Below are 17,170 nucleotides of genomic sequence, written 5' to 3'. Positions count from 1 at the left end.
TAAATGTTGACTGGTTACGTTTCTCATTGCTTCATTGATTGTCAGTCTTTGCCATATGTTTGTGTCAGATTCTGGCCATTAACCGAGGAGAGAATTTGAAGATACTGACAGTGAAGGTCAACATTCCTGACGGAGTGAAGAACGAATTTTGTAGGTGGTGTATACAAAACAGGTCTGTTTATGGCTATCCATAAAATTTGCTTTCTGAAATACCATTCTGATATTATTGTGTATTGATATGAAAAGATGCACAATATGTTAAAAAAAAGCAAGGGACAACAAGTGACAATAATGTTATTTCATTTTTGAACTGAAACAATAGGCACGGGGCAGAGCAATTGCTTAGTGGCACTTGCTGCCTCAGGTTGGTCCCTAGTAGGAGAGACCAACTCCTAGAAGTTATCCTCTGTGTGTGTCTAATAAATTAATGTTTAAAAAGTAAGTATGAACAAAAAATAAAAAAGAATAAAGAAAAGTCACAGGGTGCAGTGGTACACACCTGTAATCCCAGCACTCAGGGAGGCAGAGGCAGGTAGATCTTTGTGAGTTCAAGGCCAGCCTGGTCTACAAGGTGAGTCCAGGACAGCCAAGACTACACAGAAAAACTCTGCCTCTCACCAAAACAAATAAGTAAGTATGTTTGAGAAATATACCTAAGTAGAAAATATCTTTGAAGGGGATAAGAGATTATTAATGCTGACTGTCTCTGAGGAGAGCACTTTTACTTCAGAGTAGTCATGTGTTTATAAAGTAGCCTTAGACAAAACATGTATATGATTTTGGTTCCATAATTATTATGGGATTGAAAAATTCAGTTGCTTATTGAGCACAGAGCTAAAGGAGCAACAGGAGAAAAAGTAACTGCAAGAAAAGAAAAAGAGCTTCCAAGAGAATTCATTGTGAATGATGCTGTAGAAGCTTGGGTAGGTTGTAATGGGCTTGTCAGAAAGTCTGAAAGTGTGAACACCAGCACCAACCGGTTTTTATGTAATGGAGAGGAATACTTATATCTATCTGCTTCCAAAGAGTAACAGAGATTTGGGTGTAAAGAATGATGTAATATATGTCTTGCTTAAAAGCACGTTTGTTTAAATTGGAAAACAAAACTATACATTGCTGACCTAACATCCTTTGGAAGGGATTCATTTATTTGCTATTATGTGATCTTTATTGTGTGTCCACTGAAGTTTTATTTTTAGCATAAGTTACAAAGAGATCACCTTAAGGTACATGAGCTTTCTTAAAAACTATTCAGACTTGGCTAATGGCTTCTGTGGAAGAAGACATTGAAGGGTAGGTGCAGAAATGCTAGGTATGAATGCAGGTATGGAGTCTGTGTGGTTGAGTTTGTTCCTGATAGCTTCTCTTCACATTTCTGTTCTTTCTCCAGTGTCCAGTTGGTTATGTTCAGCTTGATTTCATGCTGCTGGGCAGGAGAGCGTGGCCTGGGCAGGGGTCAGTGTGCATACATGCTCTCGGTAGAATAGTGTGGCCTGAGCAGGAGGTCAGGTTCTCTTTGGAAGTGCACAGATGATGCTCCAAAATGTTGCCACTGAGTTGAAGATGCTCAACTTTGGCTTAACTTTAGTTTTATGGGTTTTGAGCTTTTTTGAAAGTATGTCATCAGGATCTGCTGCAATTTTGTTTTATCATATTTGTTTATTTTTAAACTATGTCAAGCATTTGGACAGCACTCCACATTGTCCCTCTCATCTGAGGTGTACGAGGTGGGGAAGAAGAGGGTGAGAACTATTAGATATAATATAACATAAACCCTATTGTCAGTGACACATAACTCCACTGGTGTATCACATAATAAATGGAAAAGGAGACTGTGTAAGAGGTAAATTAAGAGCTCAGAAGCTGGTGAGAGCAGGGTCCGCTTACAGTCTTTGGGTTTTAGAACCTAACTTTAAATTATATTGACTTTCTGTTAAGTTTGAGATATGTAAGATTTAAGTCAAGGTTTTCTACCAAGAGAAAGAGAGTGTCTAGAACCAAGGCTTGGCAGTCTATTTTTAATCTCATTGAAGAGATAAGGAAATGAGGAGAGCTGTTAAAGCAAACACTATAGCCTGGGTTGCATGAGCAACAAAAATTTATTTTTTCAGTCTTAGAGGTGGGGAAGTAGAAGAGCAAGGAGCTAACAGTTCAGGCCCTGCATGAGGCTGTCTTCTGCCACTTTTTCATGTCACAGAGGGTATAGGGAGACAGAGCACTTCTGCCACTTTTTCATGCCACAGACAGAGCAATGGCTGTTTGGCTTTATCGAATGCTGCTGCTGCTGTAGTCCCTCGTAGGCGCCTCACACTAGGTAGGGCTTCCACATTTGGGCTGGGGAAGGTGAAATTCAGCCTCTAGTTGTGCTGTAAGGATGTCTTGGTGTCTTCCATATGTCTCAGGAGTTCACTTTTACCAGTGATACTATGGCGAGGAACCAGACCAAAACCCCCAAACAAAACAATCTCCTCCTCAAGAGAAGCTCCCCTCCACCTGACATGTAGTCCCTTTAAGATACCACAGCCTCAGGACAGCCTCTCCCTCCAGATTGTGTTACTGTGATCCCCGTACAGGCGCTCTCTGTTCACCACTCCTCTCGTTCAGGTGCCCTTTTGTGGACTCTCATTGTCACGTCAGATTTTTTTTTTTTTTTTCAAGACAGGGTTTCTCTCTGTAGCTCTGGCTGTCCTGGACTCATTTTGTAGACCAGGTTGGCCTTGAACTCACAGAGATCCTTCCTCCGTGACTGGTCACTTGAGTTTTATCATAAGCTTTTCCTTCTTGTAGGTGGAGGCCACGTGGCTTTGCACGGCCAGAGTTAATGAAGATCTTACATAATTCACTGGATGACTCTTTTAAACGCCTTATTGTTCCTCTCCTCTGTAGAGAGTTCAGGTATGCATCTTGTTTAATTTTGTGAACTGTTTATCATTATGTATGGTCTTCATGGGATATGGAGTAAATGTTTGCAAATATGAACCACATTAAAGAACTTAGTCAAACCAGGTCTTCAGTGTGAGCCTTGGTTTTATTCTGTAGATTTGTTCCCATTATGTATCTTAGAGCATTCTTCTTAATTGTGATACACTTTTTTGTCCTGAACACTTAATGTCTACACCCTTCCAATTTTGAATTGCTGATGTTTCAGTTTGACAACCAAGCCAAACATGATTTTATTGATTAGAGATCTGGCTTGGGAAAAACAAACCGAGGAGTTAATGGAGAGGTTACTTAGAAACATTTTCGGGAGGTAATACAGCCAAAGAAAGCATAAGGAACTTGGTGAGGGACGAGACGATCTTACTCTTTTGAGGAGAGAAAGCAATTGTGTGTGTTCATCTCCCAGTGGGAATTGTCTGGATGAGCAATGGCTAGCACAGATGAGAGGTGATTGAAAGAACCATGCCAGCAGGCTCATGGGAAGTCGTGAGGTGCAGATGTGCTGCTAGCAGAGATGGAACAGTCTCAGGGCAGCAGAGCCTTGCTTTCTCTCCTGACTTTCTCTTACTGCTGTCTTGGTAGCTGAGTTCCCAGTGACCAGCATGGTTTCATGCTGTCCTTTATGTGGACCATGGATCAGCAGCACCTTCTTCCCTACTTTTTAAAGTAGGCTTCAGACAAGTTCCCTGGGCGGGGTGTGGGGGTGGGGGTGGAATTGCAGCGTCCTGTCAGCTCACTAGGATTTCTAGCTGACTGGTGTTTTTCTATTCCTCCCTTGTACATTTGGCCTTTGAGTTCAAAGTGTCCAAAGTAGGGCTCTAAAGATGAGGAGCTCCATTGCTCAATTTCTTTTGCTCTGTACCACATTGTCTTTTTTCATCCTTGATAGTCTAAGTAGCCTACAGATACTTCTGTTTGGAATTCTGTGTTACCCATGTGATGTCAAGTCTCTGGCTTTTTTTGCTATAGCATGAACTTTAAGGGCTATGCTCTTTTATTTATTTGTGTGTGTCTGTGCATGTGAGTGTGTATACATGTATATACATGGTGCAGTGTTGGTGTGCAGAGGAAGAAAGGTATGTGCTTGTGTGCACGTACCCTTTTGAAATGGACATCTTTTTCTGAATGTGGGGATTGTGTCTGAGCTAGGCTGAAAGCCAGCAAGCCATAGCAATATACTTGTCTACACTCTGCTTGGAGCTGGGGTAACAGGAATTTTTAAGATACCCACCTTGTTATGTGGGTGCTAGGATCCAAACTCCAGTTGCCATGATTATGTAGCAAGTGAACTGTTGGGCCCCATTCATTCTGTTTTGAAGGGAAAAATAATCTTTTATAAAATTTCAATGTGGTACTTCTTTCTCTTTCCTTGTTTTTTCCATGTTGCATTCAGCATCCACTGGTATTTTGACATTTTGCTTTATAGCATATGGAATGATTTCATTGCAGCTAAGCTGTGTGGTGTGGGATTCTGTAGGAAGCAGTCCTTTTTTGGCTTACATTGTGGGTAAGCAAGAGCATGTTCCTCTTCTGTAATGCTGTAGACTTCTATGCCACTCTGTGTGCAGAGTCATCTCTAGGTTATCAGTCTACTGTCCCCACCTTTGTTTGTGTACCCTGCACACTTTTATTGCTTGTTCGCCTGAGCTGCTCCTGGCTTAGGTTCCTATTACTCCTCATTGTTTTAGTCTTCTCTGTCTGTTCTTTTGCTTCCTCCAGGATGCAGTGGTCTTTAGGGCAAGGATGTGCACTTTCAGCTTTGTGTCTCTTAAATCAATCATTGTTCCTTGAAAAGACTATTGACCAATGACTTCACAATAAGCTAAGTTCAAAATGAGATTTACAATACTTGTAATGATATTTTTTATCCTGTTTTGCAGAAGTTAGGTAATTACAGTGAAGTGTTAAGAGATGTTGAGAGAAAATCTTTAGAACAAATCCTTATAAGCCAGAGAAACAGACAGTAGTGTGCATCTTCACATATGTAAATCCCTCCCTCCCTACACACACACACACACACACACACACACACCACATTTTGAATTACTTTGTACTCAGTTTTCTTGTAGCCAATGACATTTATGTCTTATTTGGCCTAATAGAAAAGAAATGCTTCTTATGACATAATTCTTATATATTTCAAGAGGTGACACATTGAGGGATTTAAGTTCCAAGCTACGTTTAGGCCTATCATTGACTTATATTTTTATCCTATATATTTTATCTTATTTTATTTAACAAGGTGTTAAAAGTATACTTCTAGCAGTTTCTAGATGAAACAGAGGCATGATTACACGCTGCTTGGTTCTGTACTAGCCGTTAGGGTCTGTGGCATTGCTGAGTGCCTGAGGGTGATGAACAGTAGCCGTGGAGAGGAGCGTAGACAATGCCATTGAGACTCAAGTCAAAGTACTGAACTAAATAGTGGTGGTGGAGGCTGTTGTAGTGCAGCGCTTTGTCGTTCTTGCTTTGGGTTTCTATTTTTAATCACCTGATAAACTTTAATTTGATTTGCAAATCTTTACAGATCTTTCTCATGTATATTCATATTTAACTCACGACTTGTGTATAACAAAGCAGTTAGAGAAGATAGTCATGAAGACTTGACAATTTGCTTCAGAATTGTTTGTGGTGTCATATTGCTGTGGCAGAAAGTAGCAAATGGAGACCCAGTATTACTCAGGGGTGGGATGTTTTCCCTGAGGAATGAACACACAAAATAAATTCTGCTCATTTTCTACGAAGAAAATTTAGATGAATGAAAAATTAAGTACTTTTTTTGTCATCCCCTTCTGTTCCATTTCCAAAGAGCCAAACTGACATCGGATGCAGAGAAGCAGTCAGTAATGCTGTTTGGACAGAACCTCCGCCAACTCCTTTTAACAAGTCCTGTTCCAGGCCGCACCCTGATGGGAGTAGATCCTGGCTACAAACACGGATGCAAACTAGCGATCATTTCTCCTACGAGTAAGTTCTTGAGCTTTTCCTGTGAGAGCTTTTTGGTTGATCCTAAGTTTCACTTAATAGATTTCGTGAAGATTTGGAACTAATGTTTGTTTTTGTGGTTTAGAAATTGTTTTCTCATGGGACAGTGGGAATCAGAGTATTCCCTCATTTCTGGGTCAGAACTCTCGGACCATCATATATCTATCCCCTTCCTGCATGTCAGGGGATTGAAATATATTAAGCATTAACTAGGGTCAGATGTGAGGATTGGTTATTGGTAGTTAAAGATGTCATATTTTTTAAATACTCATCTGTCTGTCTACCTACCTCCATGTCTAACTCAGAGTCTTATAAGTGTTCCTGTTAAAAGTCATGTCCTTTTCCTTCTGGTGCCAAAATTTTCTCTTTGTGTTACCATAAAACAGTGTGAATGTGTCTGCATGAACTCTACTCCGGAATGTTATTATAGTATTATATCTCTTTATTTAGTTTTTTATACTTTTAGAATTTCTTTTAGTTATATAGATGTACGTGATCTTCACTATAAGTTTGTTGTCTTTGATATCTCTTGCTTTCTTTCTGAGGACATATGTTTTGTATCTTTAGGCTGGTTTTGTCTCTGGAGCTTTCTTATTTCATACTGTCCTTTCACAGGCCCATGCTGGCCTTCTCTATATTGTCCCAGGGTTGGCACATGTGGTACCAAATCCAGAACTGTGTTTTCTATTCCTTATGAAATTAATTCTTGATATTTCATTCATGTGATATTTCATTTTATGATTCTGATGTGTATTATTATCCTCATAGTTTCTCTAACATTCTCTTTAAAATCTTATTTTCATATGTCTTGCTCTGTTTTGTGGGCATATCATGCTAGACTTTTATTTTCTGCTGTAAAGCAAATATCTTTCTGTATTCAGTTTGTCATGTCTGTCATTCTTTTGCTTTGCTTAGGTTATATTTCCAGTACTTTCAAGAAGGTAAGCTGGGTCAGGACAGGCTTCTCACTGTTTAAAACTAGCTTTCTCTAATGTGTGCCGGTGATTAGAAAAGTCACCTGTAGGCCAAGTGTGGACAGGGGCCCTAATGGCTTCTTGGACAGGCTCTCTGTAGCTATCTCCTCTTTAATCTCAGTCTGTCCTTGACTTGCTTGGTTTAGTTCTTGTCCCAGCTCTTTCTTTGCACTCTGATACTTTGTCTTTCTGTAGCTTCCGGAGTTCATGAGGATCAATTTCTCAGTCTTCAGAAGGTTACTGGCAGCCTTTGTGCTGGGTTGGTGCAGGGTCAGCTCCTTCTCAGACTGACTCTTGTGCTGTCCAGTACGGGAGCGCCTCTCTCAGTCCATCACAACCTCTGTTGCTTTGCTCTACTCTGTCCCTTAGAGACCTCCCGCAGAGGTCTTTTAGCTGTGCTGTGCCATTCCCACCTGCTTGGGGTTTTGGTTTTGTGGGGATTGTTTGTTACCTTTGTTATAGATACAACCATGGCTTTTGCTTTTTGTTTTCCTAGTTGTCATTTATTTTATTAATTTTTCTCATGTATGGAAAGGGTCAACAGTATCATTATTTTTCCTGTATTCACTAAGGTGCTTGTCCTTTACTGTGCCACTGTGATAAATCACAGTATTTGGATGTTTTTCTTACTGTTTTATTTTTGAAACAAGCTTCAGTCTGTAGCCCAGGCTAGCCTTAATTTCAGTATGTAACCTCAACTGAGATCTTTCTACCTTAGCTTTCTGACTGTTGGGATTCTGGGTCCAGCTAGGAGTTTTGTTTTGAAAATATCAGATTACGGGGCTGGAGAGATGGCTCAGTGGTTAAGAGAATATCAGATTACACTTGTTTTAAGATAGTATCATCTTCTGGACATACTGGTAGATTAATTTTCAGTATTGTCCTTAATGTGTTCTTGTTATAATTTGAAACACAAGTTTTTTCTCAAGTTTGCGTTGGTAAAGTTTTGTTCAGGACTTCTGTTTCATCATTTACTCTAAGTCTCATTTTTTTAAAGCTGTTGTAGCCCTGGTTATATACCTTCTTTATTTCTAATATATTTGTATGATCCTTTTTCTTTTTCTTTATATACCTTCTTTATTTCTAATATATTTGTATGGTCCTTTTTCTTTTTCTTTTTTATTTTATTTATTCACTTTACATCCCGATTGTATCCACCTCCTTAACTCTCCTCATGGTCCCACCTTCCCTCTCTCTTATTCCTACATCCCCTTCTCTCCCTTTAGGAAAGGGGAGCCCCCCAAACCTACCCCAGCACATTCTAAGCACATCCTCTTGACTGAGGCCAGGCAAGGAGTTCCCACCAGGGTGTCATGGTCAGAAAGTAGCCAATAAAGCACATGTCAGAGACAGCTCCTGCCTCATTTAGTAGGAACCCACATGAAGAGTAAGCTGCACATAGGCTACCTCCAATCCATGCATGGTCCTTGGTTCGTGCTTCAGTCTCCGTAAGTCCCCCTGGGCCTAGGTTATTTGACTCTTTTGGTCTTCTATATCTTCCCTTTCTTAATCAATACTGTTGAAAGCATTTTTTTTGAAAAATATTTTACTTTAAATTCCTTTTTGTTATACTTTTGCCTTCCCCCTTTTTTCATTTATTATTTTTGGTGAGGTTATCTGGCCTAGAACTTGAAGCACTCTCCCTAAGTCAGCCTTCTCAGTGCTCAGTGTCACTGATCTCTTAGCCTTTACTTTCTTGGGCATTACTTATCCTGTGGTTCTTCTATCAGCTCCCTGTTGTGTTTACTCGGCTCATTTATTTCTGTCCATTGAGTGATCACCCTGAAACTTTACTTCAGTTAAAAATAAGATACTTTATGCATAATGCAAGATAGAAAAAAGCCTGAAGTTTTAAAATCTACAGCTCAGAGAAGCAGAATAAACAAGTTTTTATATTGACAACTGAAAAGAAAAAGAAGAGTATAATTGAGCGTGATCTGTAGCAGGTAGCCAGTTAGTGTGAGCTGTAGCTACTGTGAGGTCTTACTTCATAGTTTACTGAAAAAACTATGTCTCCTGTAGGTGCCGTAGCACACTGCCCACCTGGTAACGATTTTGTGTGGAAATGCGGAGTTCTTTGACTTTGAAAGTAACAGCATTTTTTAATGCTTCAGAAAAACCTGATCTAGTGAATATGGATGATTCAGACTGCATTTTAATGATCCCTTTTACATTTTAATTTGTGTGGATGTGAACATGTACAGCCATTCGTTCATGGAGGTCAGAGGAGATTTGAAGTAGTCATTTCTATTCTTTCACTGTGTGAGTCCCAGAAACCAACTAAGGGTGTCAGGCTCGGTGCCAAGCATACTTACCTTCTGAGGCATCTCACATACCCTCAGATTGCATTTGAGAAGATAAGACAGTTTCATTTTCTATTGTGACTTGCTTAATAGAAACAGTAGTGAGTTATACTTTGCAAACATCTTTTTACACCTCCTACCCTCCTTTTAAGGTCAGATACTTCATACTGACGTGGTTTATTTGCACTGTGGGCAAGGCTTCCGAGAGGCAGAGAAGATCAAGAGGCTTTTGCTGGATTTCAAGTAAGAAAATAAATAGCCTGTTTAGTACTTTAGTGGCTCTGCCATCATAGGTACTTTTGTAGCTCCTAATTTGGAGTTTGGGAGTAAGGGAAATACCTGGGGAGAAAGAAGGAACCTTGAGCACAATGCTGGGGTGAATTGTTCAAGAACGCATACATGGAGAGGGTATGAGTTTCCCTTTCTCTGCCCTCTTTTAAATAGAGCTGATGATGTGGTACTTGGGAGAGCCTCCCTAGCCCTCTTACCTTCCTTCCTTTCTCCCCTGAAGAAGGGATACTGTAGTAGTTAGAACTACAGAAATTAACATCATATAATTAGTTGTATTTTTTTATTATGGCTTGGAATGAGCCTGAGTTTACTTCTGTTTATTTTGGCTCTTTGTAGACAAGAAAAGAAACTGCCTGACTGTTCTAAGGTGACAGTAGAACTCTTTGTCCCCTTGCCTCCTGACCAAATGCAGGGCCATATGGTAGTCTAGAGCAGTGGAGAGGCTGCATGGACGCATGTGAGAGTAAGAGTAGCGTCTAGCACTTTGTGCATTCCGTATGCTTTCTCTGGTTGATTTCCGAGTGTGCCTTGAACTCATCCAGGTTTTTATTCTGTTCCTCCCTTGAAGCTGCAGCACAGTGGTGATTGGAAATGGAACTGCCTGCCGGGAAACTGAAGCGTACTTTGCTGACCTGATAATGAAGAATTACTTTGCACCACTGGATGTTGTTTACTGGTGAGGACAATAGGGAGACTTGTTTTCTTGGAGAGTATAAGACACGTCAGGATTCTTTTGTGATGACTTTTTCTTTCCTTTTTGAAAATATATGTCTTGTTTGCCTCTCAGACTGCCTCTTGCTGTTAATAAGAACATCACAGGAGTGACTAGAACAGGGCAGAAGCTCTCACAGCAGCAGTCTGTCAGAGCTTGGTTTACTCACCTGGAGTCTCCCAGACTATACTTGACATGAGGACTCTAGTTAAGTATTAACTCACAATATGGTGGAACACCAAATTCGCAAACACTGACCGTGGATACCTTACCCTTCTGCCAGAGTGTTAAGCTTATGAACTATTGTCTGCCGAACTGAGAGCCAAGATAATTGTTGCAAATGAAAGCATTTCTGATGTTCCATTGTCATTTTCTCTTCCTGAAGTGTTCCCATTTCATACCGGCAGGCAGCTGGTTTGAATTGTTAGGAGTTATGTCCCTGCCTCTTAGGCCTGCGCATGCATTGCTCTGCTGTCATTTTTCACAGGTTTGCTTCTACCTTTCAGCACATTGTAAGTCCTACGGGTTCAACTGTGTGATAGAGAAGTACAGTGTCTGTATTTAATGAAGCTTGCTCCGGAGCCATCCACTTGTGCTTATTGAGAAATCTAATAACTAAGAACAGTAAATGAACAGGATATAAACAGGATCAATATAGCATATAAAAAGTAAGCCCCCCACAAGAAGAATTCTAGGGTTCACTTAAGAAAGGCTGAAAGGAGGGGCTTACCTAGCTGAGAATATAATCAAAATAAGCCATCAAAATAAACTCAGGTTAATGAAAAGGGCTGAAAGAATGTCAGAGGAAACTATGTGCTTTGGGAATGTGGTTCAGGAAAGAAGCAGATTGAAAGTTCCCCTCAGTATTTTCCCCTCTGCCTCTTGTGCTGGGAAGTTGGCTTGGGTATCTTGTACATCTTCCCTGTTCTGAAAACTGCAGATGGGCACCAGGACTTTAAAGAAGCTGATTGTACCGCTTGCTTATAGCTGATTATGTTTATACAGCCAATTTCATTCTTATCTGTTCATCTTAATTTGATATAAGTATCTCAAGAATAGTTGTAATGATTTATATAAACATATGTACACACATACATACATGTATATACATACATACATACACACACACACACACACACACACACACACACAACCTAGGAATCATAAAAAATTGCTGTTGGAACTGATGATATATATCAGTAGTCCCAGCACTTGGAAGGCTGATGCAGGAGGATAGGTGCAAGTTGAGGACAGCCTGGGCTTACAGACTAAGACCCTGCTTCAAAAATACCAAAATATACAGATAGTGAAAACATCTTGAATTTGGTCCAAATTTGCTCATGGAGCAGGCCTTCATTGAACTTTAGATAGTATATAATATTAGGAAAAATGAGAGCACAAAAACCTGGATTTATTAACCTTGATTGAATAAAAATGATTGATCTTTAAACAATAGTAATTAAAGATAAGTGCTGTATTCAAGCCATTTGGTGTGTATAGTAGTTGCGATGTGTAAGTTTCTAGAAGTGAGAGGGCACATGGATTTTTGGTTTTGCAGTGTTTCAGAGACACTGAAGAAACGTATAATTGCATTGTTCTGTATTAGAATACCTATGACACACATAGGATGTTGCTCACTGTTCATTTCTTCCATTCTGTCTTCAGAATATTGGGAAACTGTTACATAGGGTTTTTAATCTTCGTATGGTGAGGTATAGTATCTGTTCCTGTGGTTGCCATTGTTCTCGCTCTCATTCTAGATCTCTGTGTCATAGTACTGTTCCTTCATGTTCTTGTCTATTTGCTCAGATCTATTTGCTAGCATTTTATTATGGGCTCTTGAAGTCTGAGTGTTGCAGATAGATCAGAGTTTACAGTGACTGCTTTAGGAAAATTGGTCTTTGATTTCATTTTGTTGTCATTTGGCAGTTTAAAGTGTCTGAAGAAACCTCTTTTTCTCACCTGCTGTGACATTCCATTTGTCTCCATGATTTTTCTGTCTGTCATTTTTCATACTTTCTCTTATGTATTTCTGTAATCTTGTCAGATACTTACCATCTGCCTTTAAATCTTTTCAAAACATCTTAATGAAGCCTCCAGTACATTACATATCCACTGTTCAATGCTTTTTATCTTGATTTGCTGCCATAAGTTAAGATGTGCCATGATTTATATCATGCCTTACTGCTTAAATTACAACCATTCATCTTCTGTCTTGTGTTCTTTCCCTACCCTTGAAGTGCTGATACTTCTCATACCCTGGGGTGTTTGGCTTATTAATATTTATTATTGGTTTATCTTTTAGTTAAAAAGTGGTTATTTCTAAACCTGCTGTATACCCAAATCACCACACAGAGACTAGGATTTATTTAATTAACCCAGAGCACAATGCTGGGCAATAGCTACTCCATCATAAACCTCCAAGCCTGCCTAGTTTTCTCTCATTCAGATTTCCCACATTATACTTGCTTTTAGTCATATCTTAGGTATGGTTCATCTCTCTTCATGGTTCAATGCAATGTCCAGATTGAAACCAGATAGTGGGGTAGAGAAATCAGCATTTGAATGAATACGGGTAAATTGTATACATTCCACAAGAACATTATACCAACACTGGGGGAAATCATCCAGGGTGTCAAATTGTAATTAATAAAGGGGAAAAATTAAACTGGATCCAAGTGGCAGAGTTTGACTGGGGTTCAGCTGGTCACTTATATTTGAAGTTTGAAATGTTACTGCAAATTCATGAAATATTGTAGAGTCCATAGAGTTCATTATAGTTTTTGGTAGAATGATGTTTTCAGTCTTCTCGCACATAGTAGGAACAATGGTAAGATGTACAAGTGCTTAGCCCTTAGGAGACATTGTGCTCACATATATGTAGCAAATGTCTACTTTGTTGGCACATCCTCCCATCAAGGGATCACGTTCTAACGCTGTGTAAGCTCATCATTTACAGGTCTACCTTGATAAATCTAAGTTGTGTATGTGTGTGCGCACATGTGTGCATGCACATGTGAAAGTCAGGTCAGTGTTAATGGTCTTCCTTTTCTTCTCTACCTTTCTTCTTTTTTTTCTTTCTATATTTTTTCTTTTCTTCCTTTTCATTTAATTTTATATGTATGTGCCCCACCACGCATGCAGTACCCACAGAGACCACAAGAGGGAGTTACTGATGGTTCTGAACTGAATTGAACCCGGGTCCTTCGCAAGAGCAACTAGTGCTTGTAACTGCTGTACCATCTATTCAACCTCTCCACCTTATCTTTTGAGGTTGAGACTCTCACTAGACCTGGAGCTGGACGTTGGGGTAGATTGGCTGGCTAGAAAACCACCGGGATTTTTCTGTCTCCATCCGCATTAGCGCAGTGTCGTCAGCGAGTGCTGCAGTACATGGCTTCTGCGTGATTGCTGGGAAGATGCACTCAAGTTCTCATGCGTGAGCAATAAGTACTTTACCTACCGTAGCCTGCTATACGTTTATTTTTATCAACATTAAACATTAAACTGATCTTTATCAGATAGATTTTCTTAAGAGGATAGGGGGAAATATCTCTTTTCTAAAATGCCTGGGTCCGGGCTGGAAAAATGGCTCAGAGGTTAAGAGCGTTGACTTCTCTGCCAAAGGTCCTGAGTTCAATTCCTAGCAACCACATGGTGGCTCAACATGAAATCTGGTGCCCTCTTCTGGAGTGCAGGCAAAACACTGTACATGTAATAAATAAGTAATTCTTTTTTAAAAAATGCCTGGGACCAGACATGTTTAATGTTTGGGTATTTTAAAATTTGGGGGCTATTTCCCTATACATAATAACATTTTATTGATAAGACTCAAACTGAAGCATGAGGCTTTTTGTATGTTCTACGTAAACCTTAAACACAAAGCCTAAAGGTAATTATAAAATATTTATAATGTGCCTTATACTTTGACCAGCACTTGTCACATAAAACCATATATGGAATTTTTCACTTGTGCCCTGTCAGCATTAAAATTTTTCAGATATTTGAGCATTTAGGATTTTATAGACTTAATATATTTTCCAAGATAGATGTTGATTTTGAGAATAAAATTATGATATGGTAGAGTTGCATAATTGAATTATGAAATAATGGGATGTTTTAATATTTGGTATCTTAAATTATAAGTTGGCAAGCTTTACACTGAAGATTGCTCTAAGTCACAACATTGTGGATATTTTGGAGCATCACGAATACATGAGGTCACTGTGAGCCTGATGTCTAGAAATGCAGAACAATTTGTGCTGCAATTTGACTTGTTTATATTTCTGTATTGAAAGCTTTCTTATACACATGGATATTAGCAGGCAAATCTCAAAAAGAAGAATTAATTTTACTTTCCAATGAGCGCTTTTCTTAGCAAGAATAGGAATGGCTTGAGAAAGTATAGTGTATGATGGAAGGTAGCAAAGGCAGATGCTGTGGTGAGGCTGGGAATTGGGGTTTGAAAGTTACGTGTAGCTGAGGCTTGGCTACTGAGGAACAGCAGTGGCCAGATCATACTAGGAAGAAGGCCGTGGCAGTAAACATCTGGGAAATGCACAGTGATGCTCATTCTTCTTTCATTCTAGTGTGTTATCAACTTTTATTATGAGGAAAAAAATAATTTAAGGAATCATAAGTTTTTTGTTTTTTCAGTTGAGGTAAGTTGATGTATCCTCCAGAAACTCTTAACAATTGTAAGAAATTTATGGGGCTGAAGAGATGGCTCAGCAGTTAGGGGCACTGTTTGCTCTTCCAGAGGCAGCTACATGGTGGCTCACAGGGATCTGTAATGGAATCTGATGCCCTCTTTTGGCATGTAGGTGGACATGCAACTAGTGCACTCATATACATAAAATAAGTAAATCTTTAAAAAATATTGAAATATAATTTATGTCTTAGATTATATTTTCTAATATGTATGTGGTTTATAATATATTACAAAAAGGAATTTCTACTGGATGTTTTTTTTTTTTCTCCTCAGTATGTTATCATCTTCCTGTGCTGGTCAATATACTCCATGACATTTAAATATCACTATGGATACACGTCTGTGTGACTACACCCAATTTTAGTCATCCCTACTTGACAGCTGAGGGTTTTCTAATCATGATCATTTTAAACTAAGCTAAATCAAGTCTTTTGTGCTTGTATCTTTGCACTTACCTTTATTTCTTTGGATACCTTCTAGTAATGGAATATATATTTAAAAAATAAATGTGTTTTTAAGACATTTTCATATACTTGCAATATATACTGAATACATTCCAGCAATGGATTATAGATCTGAGGAAGCCACTCATCATTGTTTTATCTGAAGAATGCTGGGATAGCAAAATCCATGTGCTAGATTGTCTTCCTAGAAATACTGGTTGATTGTCTCCTTCTTCCTAAAATACTGGTTGATTAGTGCTCTGATGTTTAGAGCAATGAGACATTCAAAGGGTTAGATGTTTGTTGCCAAGCTTGGTAACCTTTGATCTCCAGGCCACATATAGTGGAAAGTAAGATTCAGTTTCTGAAGTTTGTCCTCTGATTTCCATATGTGCGTTATTTATGTGTACACACACACACACACACACACATTCAGTAAAAAATTAAATTATTTTCTTTCTGTTATTTAATAAAGGTATTAATATTTGTTTTTTTACGTTTAGGTCCATTACAAGTTGTATGTTTTATAAGATATATGCCAGTTTGGGCTTTTTAATAGAAATTTTTGAATAGCAAAATAGTTTAATTTTGATGAAATCCAGAAGTTCAATCTATCAATTTAAAAAATAGTTTTGCCTTTTATTTTCTATTTAAAAAATGTTTAGTTAGCAAAAGCAAGGATACTATAAGCTTCTTATAGAAATTTTGTAGTTTTAATAACACTCATCAAATCTGTTATTCAGTGCTTAAAGAATTGACATTTAATTTTAAATTTCAGTTCTGTTTTTTGTCTCTTATGTTGTGCTTTTCTCATACCTTCTTGGTCACTCGTACAGGTTTTAGTTCTCCCTGAACATGCCCTCAGCCTGCTTTTGTCTCCTTAGTTATCGCGAGCATGCTATTTCATAGTCTGAGAATTGTAGCCTAACATTCCTTGCCATTGGTCTCTGCTGCAAATCTTGCTTTTCCAGGGCCTTTCTCTGTAGGATCTTTCCAGGCCCTGGATTGAGTGTGTATGCCTTCAGACTTTTGTATATGCTTCTACTGGCTCCTATAGACATCAGTTGGAATCAGTGTGTTTGTTTGTTTGTTTTGTTTTTTGTTTTTTTTTTTTTTTTCCCTTCTGGCTACTCAGGTAATGTAAACTTAATCTGCAAACTGGAGAGATGACGTAGAGCTCTGTATTCTCATCAGCGATGTACCTGCATTAGCCTGTGACAAGGTTTAGGACAGTCTGTTTTCATTGTGATCTCTGGGGTACAGGATGTGGTGAATTCATTTCTAGTTCACCATTATGCCAAGGGCCTAACTAGCGATTTGGGGCAGAAATCTCTAGTTAACACCTTTGGTGACCCTTGCTTTTGTCCACCATTCCTTGGGGTTTGTGAAGCTCCATGAAGCCATGAATCTAGAACATAAAATGTTATTTATGTCTTAGAGTATATTTTTTCTTCTCAGCTCCTACTCTCAGCATAGGCTTCAGAAAGAAAACTTCATACATGTATTTCATCTCTTTTAGTATGTCTTTCCTTCACGCGCACTTACAGATGCCTTTAAGATGGTATGTTTTGTTTTTGCCTTTCAGTTTTAAGTAACAGACTAATACAGGTATGTGATCTCTCATATTGCTCAAAGGAAAATTTTAGTAAGTCTAAAACTTTTTTGGATTTTAGGCACCAATGAAAGAAATCAGATCATAGAAGAAAATTTGAAGATGACCATTTATTTATTCATTTATTCATTCATTCATTCATTCATTCATTCATTTATTTATTTATTTATTTATTTATTTATTTATTTATTTATTTATT

General features: G+C 38.6%; 1 protein-coding gene across 2 annotated transcripts in view; it reads left to right on the top strand.

The window, feature by feature from the left end:
* The window catches only part of Srbd1 (S1 RNA binding domain 1), a 167,431-nt gene that overhangs the window by 36,559 nt on the left and 113,702 nt on the right, over window positions 1–17,170 (top strand). For both annotated transcript variants that reach the window (XM_055619222.1, XM_055619215.1), the window contains exons 10-14: window positions 69–172; window positions 2,788–2,895; window positions 5,750–5,907; window positions 9,355–9,445; window positions 10,062–10,169. In XM_055619222.1, the coding sequence (XP_055475197.1) occupies window positions 69–172; window positions 2,788–2,895; window positions 5,750–5,907; window positions 9,355–9,445; window positions 10,062–10,169 (569 nt within the window). The remainder of the gene's footprint in view (window positions 1–68; window positions 173–2,787; window positions 2,896–5,749; window positions 5,908–9,354; window positions 9,446–10,061; window positions 10,170–17,170) is intronic.

Source organism: Psammomys obesus, unplaced genomic scaffold (assembly GCF_907164565.1).
Source record: "Psammomys obesus unplaced genomic scaffold, mPsaObe1.curated_primary_1811, whole genome shotgun sequence".
Taxonomy (NCBI): Eukaryota; Metazoa; Chordata; class Mammalia; order Rodentia; family Muridae; genus Psammomys; species Psammomys obesus.
Note: the sequence above shows the minus strand (reverse complement) of the source record. Positions and strands in the feature narration are given on the sequence as shown.